At 36.9% G+C, this 16,077-nt stretch overlaps 1 protein-coding gene across 17 annotated transcripts in view; it reads right to left on the reverse strand.

Annotated features, from left to right (window-relative positions):
* RBMS3 (RNA binding motif single stranded interacting protein 3) overlaps positions 1-16,077 on the reverse strand; it is a 1,248,509-nt gene that overhangs the window by 47,806 nt on the left and 1,184,626 nt on the right. For 11 of the 17 annotated variants that reach the window (XM_070238082.1, XM_070238076.1, XM_070238080.1 and 8 more), the window contains one exon: positions 11,100-11,147. The exons of the other annotated variants lie outside the window; for them this stretch is intronic. In XM_070238082.1, coding sequence (XP_070094183.1) covers positions 11,100-11,147 — 48 coding nt within the window. The remainder of the gene's footprint in view (positions 1-11,099; positions 11,148-16,077) is intronic. 17 annotated transcript variants of the gene reach the window in all.

Here is a 16,077-nt window from a genome sequence, read left to right on the forward strand (position 1 = left end):
TCAATATGTAATTAAAGTATATATGATCTTAATTTCAAATATGTTACATCAATTCCATAAACCACAAGAGACTGGACGTCTCACATTAAATAAACTGGAAAGATTTTAGGTTGTTCCAAGTGCTGCACACAAGGAACAGAAAATATCATTTGAAATGCCATTTCAATATGAAAAATGTAAAAAGCAGCAATCATTTGGTTGTGGAGATGCACCTTCCAGTACATAGATAATGAATTCACATAAAATTTAGCAGTGACTTTCCACTGCAGAATCACTCAAGAATTCTATGCCACTTCTATATAGAGAGATATTGATTTTAATTCTGCCTTAAATGCCACAGTGTTGAGATATAATGAATGGAAGTGAGGAAAATTTCAGAGGTCACCGTTACTACCACTACAACTAATATAGTCATCACAATCATCATTATCATCTTCACATTAATACATTCATGTTTTCCTGGTGTATAAATATCTCCCTCAAATTATGTATATTCAAAGACTGTGCTATTGAAATTTTAGCAAATTATACAAGTTACAAAGCAACATTTCAAAAAGTTTAGAAAAAAGAAATTAAAAACATGTGATAATCATTTTATGCATTCTCTTCTAGCATCATGTGAATGTTTTGGACTCAAAATCATAATGATTGTTCAGTTTTGTCAACTTTTGTTCACTTCACATTATGAATATTATCTTTCATGTTGTGAAAGCTTTAAAATTTATTTATTAAATTAATTCAACTATAATAGTAGTTCAGCCAATAGGGAAGATATGTGATGACCTTCCTTAACATTTCTTCTATTGTTAGATATCGGGTTTGGAAACTATTTTAAAATAACTCTGGTTTAGTCAATCTATCACAGCAAATGTAAGGTTAGTGATTCTTCAAAAAGTCTTTACATACTTTTCTAAATGTGGGGAAAGGAAGAGGATAAGGAAATCTCAATTATTTAATATCTACTATAACTCAGGCACTTCCTAGGTCTTTATATGTCATCTCAATTAATTCTCATATTAGTACACATATAAGGTGCCAATGCATTATTACCCATACCTAAGGAGAGGAAAAGTTTCAGAAAATTTAAGTAGCTGTCATTGTGAAATAATTATTAAATAGTTGGACCAGGAATCACACTCACCCTCTTGACTCTAAAAGTAATTTCCAATTATTATACCATACTTTTTCCTACTCAGAGCTGCATGTGTGTGAATGAATAAAAACAGTGCCTGCTGGTGAATTTTTAGAACAAATAAGCACATAATCACAATCATCTTTCATTTTATCTTTCCGCCGAGACTTTATAGCACACAAACTTCACGGCGCCCATTAGCATTTTTTTCATTTATTTTTTACCATAAGAATTAGAGCTCTTGTGCTTTCAAGTTGAATTTGTGAAGGGTTTAAAAAATTAGGCACTATATTAAAAAACACAATTAAAAACACCAGAAAATCACTGAAGAGTTGAGAGCAATAGAGAGAACATACTAGTAGGAACATCTGCAATGTACCACATCTGACTCCAACTGCCCTGAGAACCAAGCCAAAAGGGAAATAGATTAAGTTATGTATTTTACATTGTCAGTTCAAAAGAAGTATACCCATCCATCTGGAAAGAGATACTTGCCGAGGCACTGAACTCAAGGAGCAATTCCTCGTTTGCTCCTTTATATAAGGAACATTGGGTAAAATAATGGACAATTGCTTTTACTAAGGTGTCTGGGAAAACCCGGTAACATAGTTTAGGTGTTCGTGTCATATATCACCTGTCTAAGAAAGAAGAGGTTGAAACATTCAATTTTAACTCCGAGAAAGCATTTCTATAGGGACGTGCAATCATATGGTTCAGGTATTTTGCTTTCTGATAAACTAATTTAACATAGAGTCTAGAGGAGTGTTAACATGTCTGTCAGGTAGTATCTCTCTCCAGTATCTGATGCCTCAAGCATGCCTTTTGCTCGTGCTGAATCATAGTCCATGGCTGGATCCTCTGACAGGAACCTCAAGCGCCCACTTTGTGCTGTTGATTAAAAAGGGAACCGTGTACCGTCAGTCCCTGATGTGCTGATCCTGCATGTGCAGTTAGCTCCCTTTAAAATCTATTGCTGTCTTGAAAGTGCTCTCTTCCTCTGTTGCCACCATGTACCCACCGCCTTTTTATGATGATTGAGGTACTAAGTGACACCGTGTGCTGCTGCTCTGGTGTGCTCTAAGCCCATTGCTGCCAGTCACTGATGGATCCTACCACAAAAAGACAGCATTTTGGATGTCGCCTTTCCATCTGATGTGTGTGCTACATCACCAACTGGAATTTTGCTCTGACTTTGCCATAGAAGGGCACTCGTCTCCAGCCATCTTAGGCCTGCCTTATGCAGTGTTTGGTCTCTAGACAAAACCAGGGAAGCTTTCCTTCACCTGCAGAGTGCGAAGCAGAATAGTGTACTCAGAGAAGCAGTTACCTGGGGGAAATAGAATGACTAGTACTGATAAAAGAAGAATAACTTCAATGGACACTCATCAACCACAACAGCAACAACAATACCACCCAGTTGGTGTGACAAAGATGTAAAATACGTTTTCACAACAAATCCACTGGGATCATGTATCTCTTACTTTTTCCCTAAATTTCTAAAAGTGCAGAATTCTAAAGGCAGCCAAGAGGATATTAAACAGAATTTATATTTGATTTTCCTGGTTGATAATCCCCTGTTGCGGGTACATACAAGTAAGTCCCAGAAAATCAATATATGATGAACATGTGAAAAGATATGAAGGTATCTAAAGTGTTTTAATACTTCAGTACTACAATCAATTATGCTGTACAAACTAAAACACTAAGAAATGTCTCTTTCAATCTTCACCTCATGCTCTCCCGCCTCTGCCTTTCTGACATTTCATCTGCCTTTCATGAAATTAAAAAAACACAAAAATGCAAACTTTAAAGGAAAAGCACTTCATGCTTATTTCAAAAAATGTCAGTAATAGTGCTGAATTTGGAATACGAATTTATGAAAGTAAATCGATTAGAGCAGAGTGGGCAAACTATAGCCCACAGGCCAAATTCAGCTTGCTGCTTATTTTTATAAATAAAGCTTTATTGGACCATAGCCATGGCTCATCCATTTTCATACGGTCTGTGGCTGTGTTCAACCTATAAGGCAGAGTTGAGTAGTTGTGATATAGACCACATGGCTGGCAAAGTCTAAAATATATACTATCTGGACCTTTACAGAAAAAACTTGCTAGATTAGAAGATAAGGCAAAAGGTTTTGTATATTCTTATCCCAACTCCCCCCAAACTCTCCCACACCCCCCGAAAAAACTGGGCTAAATAACAGTGATGGTTCTATACCAGAACTGTCTATTTGTTTAAGCTGCCTTTAGTTATCAGTTACTTGAATAAAGCAATAAAAATTGTGGTCCCACAGGAAAAGTCTTTAAGACTTCATTTCTGTAATGTAGTGAACAATACAAATGCACCAGCAGGAACACAATAACAGCATGCACGTGCCTATTTGTCAAGTACTTGTACAAATTTCATGTACAAAGTCCTGTTCTGCGGACCGCTCTGATGATATCTGCCACACACTGTGTTTTGAGTCAGTTCTTTATAATCCTGTCCTCTGTCCTTAGATTCTACGTTCTTTGAAGGCAAGGAATGCATCTCCTATTTTATACCATCTAGACTTGATTCCTTGTAGCACTATAGGAACTCAGTAAATATTAATTGAATAAATGAATAATAAATAGAACAAAGTCTCTCTTATTAGAACTTATTGAAAAGAAAAATCAATTAATTAGTACATTTAAACAAATGCAGTTTTATAATCAAAGTAGATGCACAGTATTTGAGCAAAGAACTGAAACCAATTTCATGTGTGGCTTGTGGGAACACTTTTAACCCTGTGTCGGGTCTTCTACAGTAAATACAATTTAATGGCTAATTGTTGCTAATTGGAGGTACTAATGGACCTAATTTTTAATTAAGAGATGGAAATCATTTGTAATTAGCTCATGGTATCCATGAAAACAAGTGTTGCTTAGAGCTTGAAAAATGGCTTTGCTTTTTAAAGTACCTTAATCATCCCCCCACCCACCCAAATACAGTCTAGTTTATAAAGTAATTCCCACACAAGCAGAGGCAGTATAAAGACAGGCTTCAACCAAATCTTTGGTAGAGCAACATCAACTCCAAATTAATGAGGCTTTCCCATGCAAACTGATGTTATTGACTGGCAAAAACAACGTGGAAAAACTACATACTATTTCAACAGTGAATTTTGCCTTATTTCAGGCAAGTATCCCTGTGAAGGACTTCATTCTTAGAGCATAGCTCCCTGGCTAAAAATCTGACAGTTAACGATTTCATATTCAACCACACTGAGTGAAACTATATTGTGATTTATGTATTTTTTTTTTTCTGTGAAATCTCATCATGAAGTTGTCTTGATAACATTGACTATTTTCAAACTATTTCAGCTGGGGTGTAGAAAGGATATGGCAGAGAATGAATATAAGCTCTTCCAGAAGATCCACAGGTTCCTGTCAATGCATTTTTTGGGTCCTTTTTTCATTTCTTATTTTTTCCAGACACATATTCAAGTTCTGAACTCTAAGGTTTTCAGAAAAGGAAAATGAATGTTGGTTCTACTTCTGTTTTCTGTCAATAGTAGTCTTTTTCTTGATTTCATGACGATGTCTTTCAAGGAAATTAGGCTCAAAGTAACCGAGATAAAAATTTGACAGCAAATTATCTGTAGTTTTCATATGTGCCTCATAAAATCCAACTGTGAATAGAAAAATATGATGTTTTACTCTTCATTTTTCCCTCAGATTTGCTTAGAATAGAGGGACTTTTTAAAGTTATAACTGTTACAGAAAAGAGACACTAAAAAGAGGATAGACTCCTGATTTTGCGTGAAAATGTAGAGGGTAGTCCCAGCCTTCTGTCCTCTGTCCTTGAAACAAGCTGAACAAGGTGTAGGAGAGACTTTCACAAGGAGAGGTGATGCCAGGGAAATAAATCAGAGACTCCCGTTTCCCAAACTTAAGCCACTTTGTTTTGAACATCATCACTCTTACCTTAGCTCTATTCTTCCTGAATTACAATTTTTTAAAAAATGTATTCACTGTTGAACTATTTACCTTAGACTTTTTCTAAGCAAGGTATTTCTTAAGCCATGCGTTTGATGAATTTATTCCATGTTATTCAAATTCACGTTAAAGTACCTATACAGCTGCTGAAGTAAAACAAAAAGTTTGGGTCGCTGTGCTCTTAAAATCATTTTAAGTATCATGTTGATACACAAATCACACCCTGAAAAACACTGATCTGATACGCTTTTCTGTTTGATTTCCTTAACCTCTGTCACCTTCGCCTCAAGTACACTTTGGCCACCTGCTCCCATAACATTGAATTTGCCAAGAAATAGTTTATTATCAAAAATCTTTATTCCAAGTATTCTGACTACTTTATACATCTCAATGAGACCTCTAGTCTCAATCTTCCCTGCTTTTTTCCTCTCTCCCATCCCCTGCCGCCCTCTTATCTCTTTCTATTTGAAACCAGCAAACAATTAGCCATTGATGATTAAGTATCTAGGTACTAAAGTTTTTTTCCTTTTTGCAATTACTGATTATAGCTTTTAGCTGTTTAACCCACTCATTGTCAACTGTGCTGTTGAGGCAATATGCTGTCTGACTCCCACTAGGCTCCTACAGATAACATCTCCTTGGAGCCTGCGTCACCATGGTAATGGGTGTGTGAACTGTCTTTCAGGACTTAGAACTCCTTGTCCACTTCAGGACAATTGAGACCACCAACTCATCAACTGGGCCTGTGCAGATGCCTGATAAGGGACCTTTTGACATCAAGAGGCTAAAAACTCCACCCTCAGATCGTGCTAATGCCACCATTTTGTGAACAGTCCTATGAAGAGGCATGGAATCTGATTTCACTTGCACAAATTACCTCACCTCTCCTCCCCTCCAATCACCAACTCCACATTTCAGACTACCTTGCCCCTCTACCTCATAAATATCCCTGAGTCCCTATTTTTGGGGAAGTAGATTTGAGACTCTTACTCTCGCTTCCTCACATGGCCGCCTTGTGATTAAAACCCACTCTCTGCTGCAATCTCATTGTCTTGGTATTTGGCTTTCCAGGCAGCGGGCAAAAACAAACCTGGCGTGGTAACATATTCATCCTGGAGACTACAGTTCCTCGCTTAATCACTCTCTTGCCAATATTTGTCAGCACACATTGCCCTTTTTCTCACTCCATTCAGTGAAACCTTAGCCCTGGACTAATCTACCTGTCTGCCTTCTTGGCTACTAATCACTGCTGTGGAAAATCAAACATCCTCACAGATTGGTATCACAAAAATCCAGTCTATAGCTTCAAATGGATCCCCTGTACTGCCCCTCAAACTTTCTATGAATTGCCAGTTGGCTTTCTTTCTTTACAATTTTCCAAATCTTTGTTCTTCTTAAGTCCCTTACCACACCATCTACCTCTCACTCTCAGAAGATGTCACTTAATACTTCATATAAAAACAAAGAGCATTTATCATTTAGAAAATCTTTTGACTTCCTATTCCTACTTGTATAAGCTTACATGCACATACATCATCCCTTCCTCCTGTCCTCCCATATTCCTAGAAGAGATGCCTGGTGCTAAACCATTGTGACCTTGTTCTATCAGTCATTTCCTTTATAAATTACATCTTCAAACTTTAGAACTCTTTCCTGGCTTCTTCCTATCATGACCAAATATTTCCCATCTTAAAAAAAAATCAATAAATCAATCAGTTCCATTCTCCGTTTGTTTGTTTATTATCTTCTCTGCACTTCAAAGGCAAATTTGCTGAGTTTTTGGCACTTACTACATCCACTTCCTCACAGGACATTCACTATTTTTGTCCTTCCTTTAAAACTGCCCCATCAAATTCACTGGTGACCTCTGTGTAACTAAATCCAATGGCTTCTTTCCAGGACTCATCTTCCTGGACAGGCTTCTCATTGGAAATACTCTCTTTCTTTGGTTTGTTTTGAAATCTCATACTCTTACTTTCCTTCTATTTCTACATTACCTTCTCCAATCTTTATTTTAGGCTCTTTTTCCTGTTCATTCTATATTTTCAAAGATCTCCCTGCTTCTCTTCACTCTAAGCACATTCTCTGGGTGACATGACTTAATTCCATGATAACTCCAAAATCCATCTCTAGCTAAGAGTTGTCTTCTGAGCTCCAGACACACACACATCCAAATATCTATTGATTATCTCCATTTGGATGCCTCATAGACATCTCAAACTCAACATGTACAACACTGAACTTGGCTTCTTTGTGGCAAATTTGATCCTCCTTCCTCCGGTTCAGATTATAGCAAATGACACTTTAGGCCACTGAGTTGCTAGGAACTTAGGAGCTACCTTTAACTCTTCTCTTCCCTTCTATCCTGCCATCCAATCAGTTGCAAAGTCCTGTGTGTTCCACCTCCTTAATATGGCACAAATCTGTCAACTCTTCATTCTCATTTCCACAACTTGAGCACATGCCAGCTTGATTTTGTGCTTGGATTCTTGAATTCTGGTCTCCTTTTCCAGTTTTATCTTTCTCCAATGCATTCTCCACCCTGCATTCAGAGTGATCATGTCACTCTCCAATTTAAAACCTTTTAGTATACATCTATTGCCATTAGGATAGAGTTCAAGTTACCAAGCCTTGTGATATTGCTCCAGCTTATTTCTCCAGGCTGATTTTGTCTACTCCCCGTCTCTCTTTATGTATCCCTGCCCTACTGAACCACATGTAGTTCCCTGAATTTGCCATACTCTGCTACTCATAAGCCTTTGTACATGCTGCCCCCTTGGTCTGAAAGTCTTCCCCTCCAACTTGTTTTTTACTTGACTAATTTCCATTTGTCCTTATGTCTCTGTTTAAAAGTTTCTTCCACCTTCTCTGACTTCTCCTACTGTATGTTAATTGTTCTTTCTTTCTGCCACCATAGTACCTTATAACAAGAATGATTAGTATAGTTTTTGTTAATAACATTTGAATACTTATTTTATGCCAAGATCTGTTTTAAGCAGGTTCTATATTTTAACTCATCTAATGCTTACAACAATTTTATGAGGTAATTATTATTATTTCCTTGGATAAGTAATCTATGCTACAGAGAAGTTAAGTAATTTTCCCAGGGTTCCACAACTAGTAAACGACACAAGTAGATTCTGAAATCAGGCATCTTACTGAAGAGTTTACAAACTTAAATATCATATATTTCTCTATATGGAAGCACTTATGACACTGTATTGTAATCACCTGTTTGTACCCAACTTCCTAATTGGCCCCTAGGTTCTTAGAGGGAAGTTGTATCCCTAGCACCCAATACAGTGACTGCCACATAGTATGCTCCCAATAACTATTATTCCAATAAACAAAAGAGCAAGGTGACATGTGACTCAAAGAGTGAAGAGTCTTTGCTTAAGATTTATCCTGACCCAGCCTCAGTGTCTGCCATTGTGATATTTTGCCCCAAGAATGCCAGTGACTCTCTGTCACCTAATGTCCCCATGCTGTTTCTCTCTAAGAGTTTACATATCCTGTTCCATTCACCTCAGTTAACTTTTCTACTCTTGTTCAACCGGTCAACTCCTATTCACCCTTCCAAATCCAGCTCAGAATACACTTTATTCCTAAGGGTTTCTGATCTTCTTTTTAGTTAGAGTCTAGATTTTAGTTCCTTCAAACGTTATACATTTAAACATCACAAACGACGACAACAACATTAAATTAGACGGTGACATTTTTTTACCAATGATCTATTTTCTATTCATTTTCATATCGCCAGGACTTGAGAGTAGTGCCTAGCACTCAGAGGGTGTTCAACAAATGTTTGATATACTGATTGAATGAAATTAGCTTGGGTTACGTCTCTGTGGATTACCAAGCAGATATCTTGAACTCTGATACATTATGGCAGTTTAGTCAGCTCCTACAATGGCAAAGAACTGATTACTATTTAAGTTGTCCAATATTGGCACATTGGGAGATATGAGAAGGAGCTATTACAACACCTTTGCCTGTTTCACTTTTTTGATTGGACAAGGATTGGGCAAAAATTATGCCATTTTTCAAAAGTCACTCAACTCGTGCTCACCAGACAACTAACAAACATTTTAGGCAGGCAAGTCTATTTTCATTTAGAGGTAGACAAAGAGGCGAAAGAAGTCTGTGCAAGTTTATAAGATGTCAAACCACAAATCCAACTGTAAAATCCCTCAAAATGTTATTTTTCCTGTCACTTCTATATTAGTCCCTTCCTTTGTATGTCACTGCTGGGATGTTAGCACTTTTTTAGTCATATCTGGGCTTTCTGACTATTCTATGTGATTGCTGTTTCTTGTTCCTCAAGCACACACAAAACTATCAGATTGTTTCTTAAAGCACTACTTTGATCAAGTGCTTTCTCTGCTCAAGAACCTTTAGTAGTGCCTGTCTGCGGACTTAGGTGGGAATTCCAAGCCAAGATTTGCAGCCAGATGTTCTGCCTCAACTGATTTGTGTAGACCCTGACCCATGGCTGATATCTAGTAAGTGCTTTTGATGTTTTCATTGCTTTTCTTCATTGTGTTCTTGAAAGTGAAATCAGGAAACTTAGTTGAAGGAAAGTTCCAGTTTGTGTGTATCATTATTATTAATATTGGTGAATTATCAAGAGTAGATGCCTCTTGTTAAGCAAAGATGCCACATGTTAAACAAAATAAAGGCTGTAAACATTAAACAAAGTATCTTCCAGGGGTCCGATATCCTAAATGAAACAGGCATGTTAAGATGTGACAGGTAATACACTTTGGGGAAAGATAAGTGATATTTTAATTAATGACAAATTTGTGGAGATCTCCAAGAGGACCAAAGTAACTTCACAGTTGAAAGCTAACTCATTATTTCTCGATTGAACTTCTAAGGTAAGTATTCAGCCATGAGCATAATTAAACAAGTCCACAAGAAATGAGAAAAGGATTACCCTTCAGATGCTGGATCAAGCAAACCTAGTGGCCAAGAACACGATGTTCTCTGCTTGAAAACCACCATTCAGTTGCCAGATTCTATTGTCCCAAGGGCTCTTTTGTCCTATTTCTGGCCTTTGTCTCTTGCTCTATCTCTCCAATGGTTTGGATTTTATGTCCTCATCATCTGACACATCAAAGGATCAAAGAGTTCAAAGCTCTTCAGGCTGCCAGGATTTTATTTAGTTAAAAAAAAAATCAACAAAAATTAAAAATTGTGCCCATTTTCCTCTTTGCTAGAAACCAAAATTCAAAATTAAGATCAAAGCACAAGAACATCTATCTGTGCAGTTCAAAATAAGAACACACCTCTTCACGTACACATACCCTATTACAAAGTGCACCACTAAATTGTACGAAACAACGTAAACATGGCTAATCGAAATCCTCAAGACACTAATGTATTCTCAAATCCACCTCTGCCACTTTGTTGTACAAATGGAACATTCACAGATTCTTCTCTTTCAATATCCAAAATACCATTTTTGGAATAAATTTGAAATTTTGATTCATTCAACAAACAATTATATTGAGCACTTACTATGAGTCAGACACTATGCTGGGTGCTGATCAAGCAAAATGGGATGATTTTCTGCTTTCAGAAGAATTCTGGTCTCTAAAGCAGTGCTTCTCAAACTATTTTTATTAATTGGTGCCCTCTTTTGCTAAACATAAATATCCTTCTCCCACTTACCAGAAATTCTAATGAACCCTTCTAACACTGAAAAATCACTGATACACAGAACATAGATTCTATTTTCTGCGTATCCTTCACAGAACAAATGTCTTTGAGCTTTGACTTTTTATTTCAAAAGCAACATATTTTATTTTCCATACAAAAACTAGATTGGAATATTAAATACACTTTTTTGAACCACATATGTTACCCCCAACCCCGAAACTGAAATTCAAATTCCTTGCACCTGGCCCTGTTGAGAATCACTGCTTTAAAGAATTTTGGAGAAAACCAGTCAACCTCCATCTCTCCCCTCCAATCAAGTCTTAAAGGAATTAGAATTTTCCTACCTGACACAACAGCTGGTGGAGTATCATAATCCTGTCTTGGGACTGAATCTTTGAATGAAAAGAGCATGAGAAAGAATGCAATGAAGTACAAAAGAAAATAAAATAGAATCTTAGCTCTAAAACTTGGAAGTGCCCACTGTATGTCATATGGTCGCCTAAGCCCCCTGCCTTCATGCCCTCAAGGCACTATGACCCCTGGTTTATAGCTGATACAATGGTCCCCATTACCACCACACTGTACATGTTGTTAGGTCCCATCCAGACTGTTAGGACAGTACAGTCTGTCCCAGAACATTGTCATCTGTCTCAGTCTGTCATAATTTTGGCTCTTCCCTTGGGGAATCAATGCGAAATTTTTACCCTCTCTGGCTGACACATAAGTTCTACAGGGCAGCCCACCTGGAGGGGGCCCAGAGCACTACATGAAATAAAGTCCTGGAGAACAAAAGAAAGAACTAAAAATTTAAAAGAGATAAATAAAAAATTTACACATTCCCATATTCTATGGAGGCTGATGTATTTTGAAGCTAGAGTTTTGTTATTAATCACTCAGCCCAGCTCTGATCCCAGTGGTTGTCAGTCAGGGCCAAGGAGCCTTGTGTGTTGGAATTGTGAGAACAGAGATACATAGAATCTCTTCAACGGATGATTATTGTCTTTTTCCAAAGTGTCAAAACATTGGAGGTGGCAAATGGTAGGGAAAGCTTAATTAAACTACATGACATTTATTTCAACATTTCGGGTTCTGTGGGACCAAATACATCTGCTTTTTTGAAGATGAAAAAGAGGCTTTAGCTTAATACAATTCCTTTAGCCAAGGATCTTAAAGGAAAGTGGGACATAGCCTATGGTCTAAGGCCCCCCTTCTATAAAGTAAAATTCTAGTCTAGCTCCGACTCCCCTTGGAGGGGTAAACTGTGTAAAAGGGATCAGATATTGCTCACATTCAAATAAACTGTCCAAACATGGTTAAACAGATGCTCTTGTGTGACCCTTATTCATATGACCATTATTCTATTTAAAAAACTAAAACCTCAAACTTCATATTTCCAACTACTTAAGAACTTAATTTGGACTATCACGAAGCCCTCCATTTCCTTGCCAAAAAGGACAATGTTAATCACTCTCTCATGAGTAAATGGCATGTGAGAAGACAGATTAAAACTTGAACATTGCAAGGCAATTTGACCAGCAAAAGCAAACAATGATCAAAGATTCAAATGCAAATCAATCTTAGGCATGAGTTATTTTGTTTCTCTCAACAGGTATGTGAACTAGTGAGTTGACTATAATCCCCAAATCTAGAATAAGTAGAACCATTTTTAAAGGGTCCCCAAATACTTTATTAATAGTGGTAGTAATTCCTAGTATCTTTTTAAAAACTGCAATCACTCATTATTATTTCAAACCAAAAAAAAAGTTAATTTTAAGACCACGCCACCATTTTCCAAGAATATATTCATAACATTTCAAAATAAATAAAAGTAAATCATGCTGATTGTTGAATACTTGGAGAATGTAGAAAAGTGTAATGATTAACATAGAAATTATCCTTAATCCCATCACCCAGAAATAACCACACTTGTTTCGTATTTCTTACAGCCTTATCTCATAAGTAGCTTTCCATAGTTGGTACTATACTCTACACGTGCACATTCACGTCCTGCTCTTTTGATGTAAGGCTATAAATAATCCCTTTCCTAATTAATTTAAACCTGTATAACTTCATGCTGTGTTACAGTCTGGTTTATGGACGGATTGTGATTTATTTAATAAATCTTCCTTATTAGATATTATAAAGAATACTGGGCTGAACGTTTTTGAGGTATAAAGGCTTTTCCATTATTTTAGAATATTTTCATAGAGTAGCTTCTCAAAACTAGAACTGCTTGGTCAGCCAGTAGAGCTGTTTTGAAGTGTCATGTCTTCCCACCTTGCTATCCAAGTGACACTTGTACAAATTTAGAGTCCTATCATCACACTATCAGTGACTGGCAATGCTTATTTCCCTATGCCTTCATCAGCAATGTGTATTACTTTGATAACTTTATTTCATGGGTTCTGTGCATACGTCTGTGTATCTGATTAAATTACTATTTCTTTGATCACTATTTTTTCATATGCTTTTCAGCATTCCATTTCCTCTTTCATCAACTATCTGTTCACGTCCTTTGGCATTTTATCTATTGGAGCTTTTGCATTTTGTCACTAATTTATTTGAACTCAGAATCCATTTTTTAATTGGATTCTTTAAAAAGCTTATCATTTGCAAATACATTTTCATAATACTAGATTGTCACTTAATGCCTACTTGTTTATTGTTTATATCATAAGACTACCTTCAAAGTTCATTTATCGTACAGTAAGACTAAATAAGTTCTTAAAAACTATTCACTTTTATCTATATTTTTACTTTTATTTGACTTTTTAATTAATTGATACCAAGGAGATGTACTCATTACCACTCATGAATTTATGATACTATTTCCTAATCATGAGTCCATTTAACATTGCATGTTGCTTTTTATCATGCTTAGCCTTAATACTTATATTTATAGCTAATAATTGAAAAATGACAATCTTTAAGCAAAATGAGTAATTCAGGATTTTCACCTGATACTGTCGGGATTTTAGAGCAATGAAGAAAGAATGGTGTGACTGAAAAAGGTAAGAGAACTATGGTGAACAAATAGAGTACAATTACAAGATTATCTTTGTGAGTGGCTATGGTTACACCATGGGAATCCAATGATGTCACAAATCACCAGTGGTTTGGAGAACACAAACAGAACTGCAGATAAGGAGCCTGCAGAACAAAAACTCTTTATTTCTTTCAACAGATTCTGGTGACATAGTAAGCCACTGGTGCCCACCAACTGAACAAATGAGAAGGAGATAAGAAACTTGTAAAACAAGATTGTCATGCAATTTGGAGGCTCTCATAACACAGTAAAATCCCCAGTGGTTTCTGCTAAAGCTTACAATAGAGTGATCAGAAATTATGGATAACAGGGCGATGGTTCTATCCAGGGAATCCTGTGACAAAAAAGTAAACAAAAGCAGAAGAGCTAGAAAATTCTTCAAGGTCAGCAGAGCCCTGGAATAAAACAGTTATTCTTCTTGCATAAAATTCATTTCTTTTAAGGCTTGCATATTCTGTCCAGCTTAAAAATAGGTAGGGAATTGAACAATAAATTTTGAGGTGGCAAATGGTAGAGAAAAGTAGATTAAACTACATAGTATCCATTTCAAAATTTGAGGTTATGGAGGACCAAATATATCTAATTCTACGAAGAGGTAAAGGAGGCTTTGGCTCAATACACTTCCTTTACTCAGGGATCTTAGGAAGGAAAGTGGGACATGAATTATGGCCTAAGCTCCCCCTTCTAGAAACGAAAAGTTCTAATCTAGCTCCAACTTGCATCAGCTCTGATCTCTGCCTACTTTGGATTATTCACTGGATCTCTCTCTGTTCTACCCTCGGAACCTATCTGTTTCTGTAGTTGAGGTTCCTGTCTTAATCTTGGCTTGTTAGTGCTCAGACCTTGTTTTGCAGAATTTCAGTGGAGTCAAATGTTTGGGAGCCTCTGAAAAGTTACAAGCAGGAGGCATGGTCAGACAATTTTAGATTGACTGGTTGTGGCAACGTAGTGGATAATGGATTGCAACAAATTGAGACTGGAAGCAGTTAGGAGAATATTACAATTAATCAAATGAGGTCCAGGGCAGAAACTCTAGAAATGTAGGGGAAAGGATGTATTTGACAAATGTCTTTGTACAAAATTGGCAGGACTTGAAAAGTAATTGTATATGGTAGTGAGGGAGAAAGAAGAGTCTAGATTGAGTCTAGGTGTAGCGTTTGACTACCTGGGCAAATGATCATGGGATTAGCTTGAGAGGAAATAAGGAACAGGAACATATAAGAGGAAGGGGGTCAGGCGGAGGAAGCTCGGGGAAGCTCATGAGATTAGTTTGGATTGTGCTGATTTTGCTATGTCAGAGGAGATTTACATCGAGATATTTGGCAAGCAGTTGGATAAATGAGTCTAAAATTCTAAGATGTGGTTAGCATTGAAGACTCAGATTTAGGAGTCTTCAGCATAGAAGGCAGAGTTCATAAACCATGAAAGTGAATGAGCTTGCTTATGGAAATCATGTATAAATGAGAAGTAAGCTAAAAAATGAAGCCCTGGCTTAGCAGCCAGCGAAAGAAAAGCAGCAGCAATGGCCAGAGAGGTCAGAGGAGAACCAGGAAAACCTTGGGGCAGAGTCACAAACTGAGAGTTCTTAAGACAAACTGGGTCCAATATTCAAAAATATGGAAATTTCCCATTAAAGTCCAAATATTTAGCTTCTTGTGAAAAATTAAGGTGAGGCCACCCTGGCTCTGTATGCCCATGTAGCAATAGCTGTCTGAAGTTGAGTAATGGCTTCCCTCTTTAGATGAGGCATCAGTGTTCCAGGCTGCCAAAGGCATCACTTCTCCCTATTGTTCATCCAACAGTCGGGCAGAGATGTTATTATTGCATTAAAAAAAATCTCTAATTTAAAATATAATCTCTAATGTAAAATATACATGACACTTCACGTATATTTATATTACATGACTATGTTTGTGACATAGGTAAATATAGACCAAATTTGATTACATATTTCCAGGATTTTTTGCTTGAACTTAGTCAACTTTACTCATTAATGTGACTTGGCTTATCTCTATGGACTTTTGGATTTACAACCCTGAAAGAGTATGTTAGAAGCTAAGGAAGTAGAAACTTGAAAGAAATAAGTTATGTCAAATGAAATAGAGCAGGCCAGTGGGTTGTACTGGTTGTAATGTCCTATACCCCTTCTGGTGAGTTGGACTAGATTCCTACCAGTTGGAAGCTACCAGAGGTAGAGAGGTAAGGATGGTTCATTTGATTAGCATCTACCAGGTGTCACACACTGTATGAGGTATGTCACATATATCATTCCATTT

Source organism: Equus caballus, chromosome 16, assembly GCF_041296265.1.
Source record: "Equus caballus isolate H_3958 breed thoroughbred chromosome 16, TB-T2T, whole genome shotgun sequence".
Taxonomy (NCBI): domain Eukaryota; kingdom Metazoa; phylum Chordata; class Mammalia; order Perissodactyla; family Equidae; genus Equus; species Equus caballus.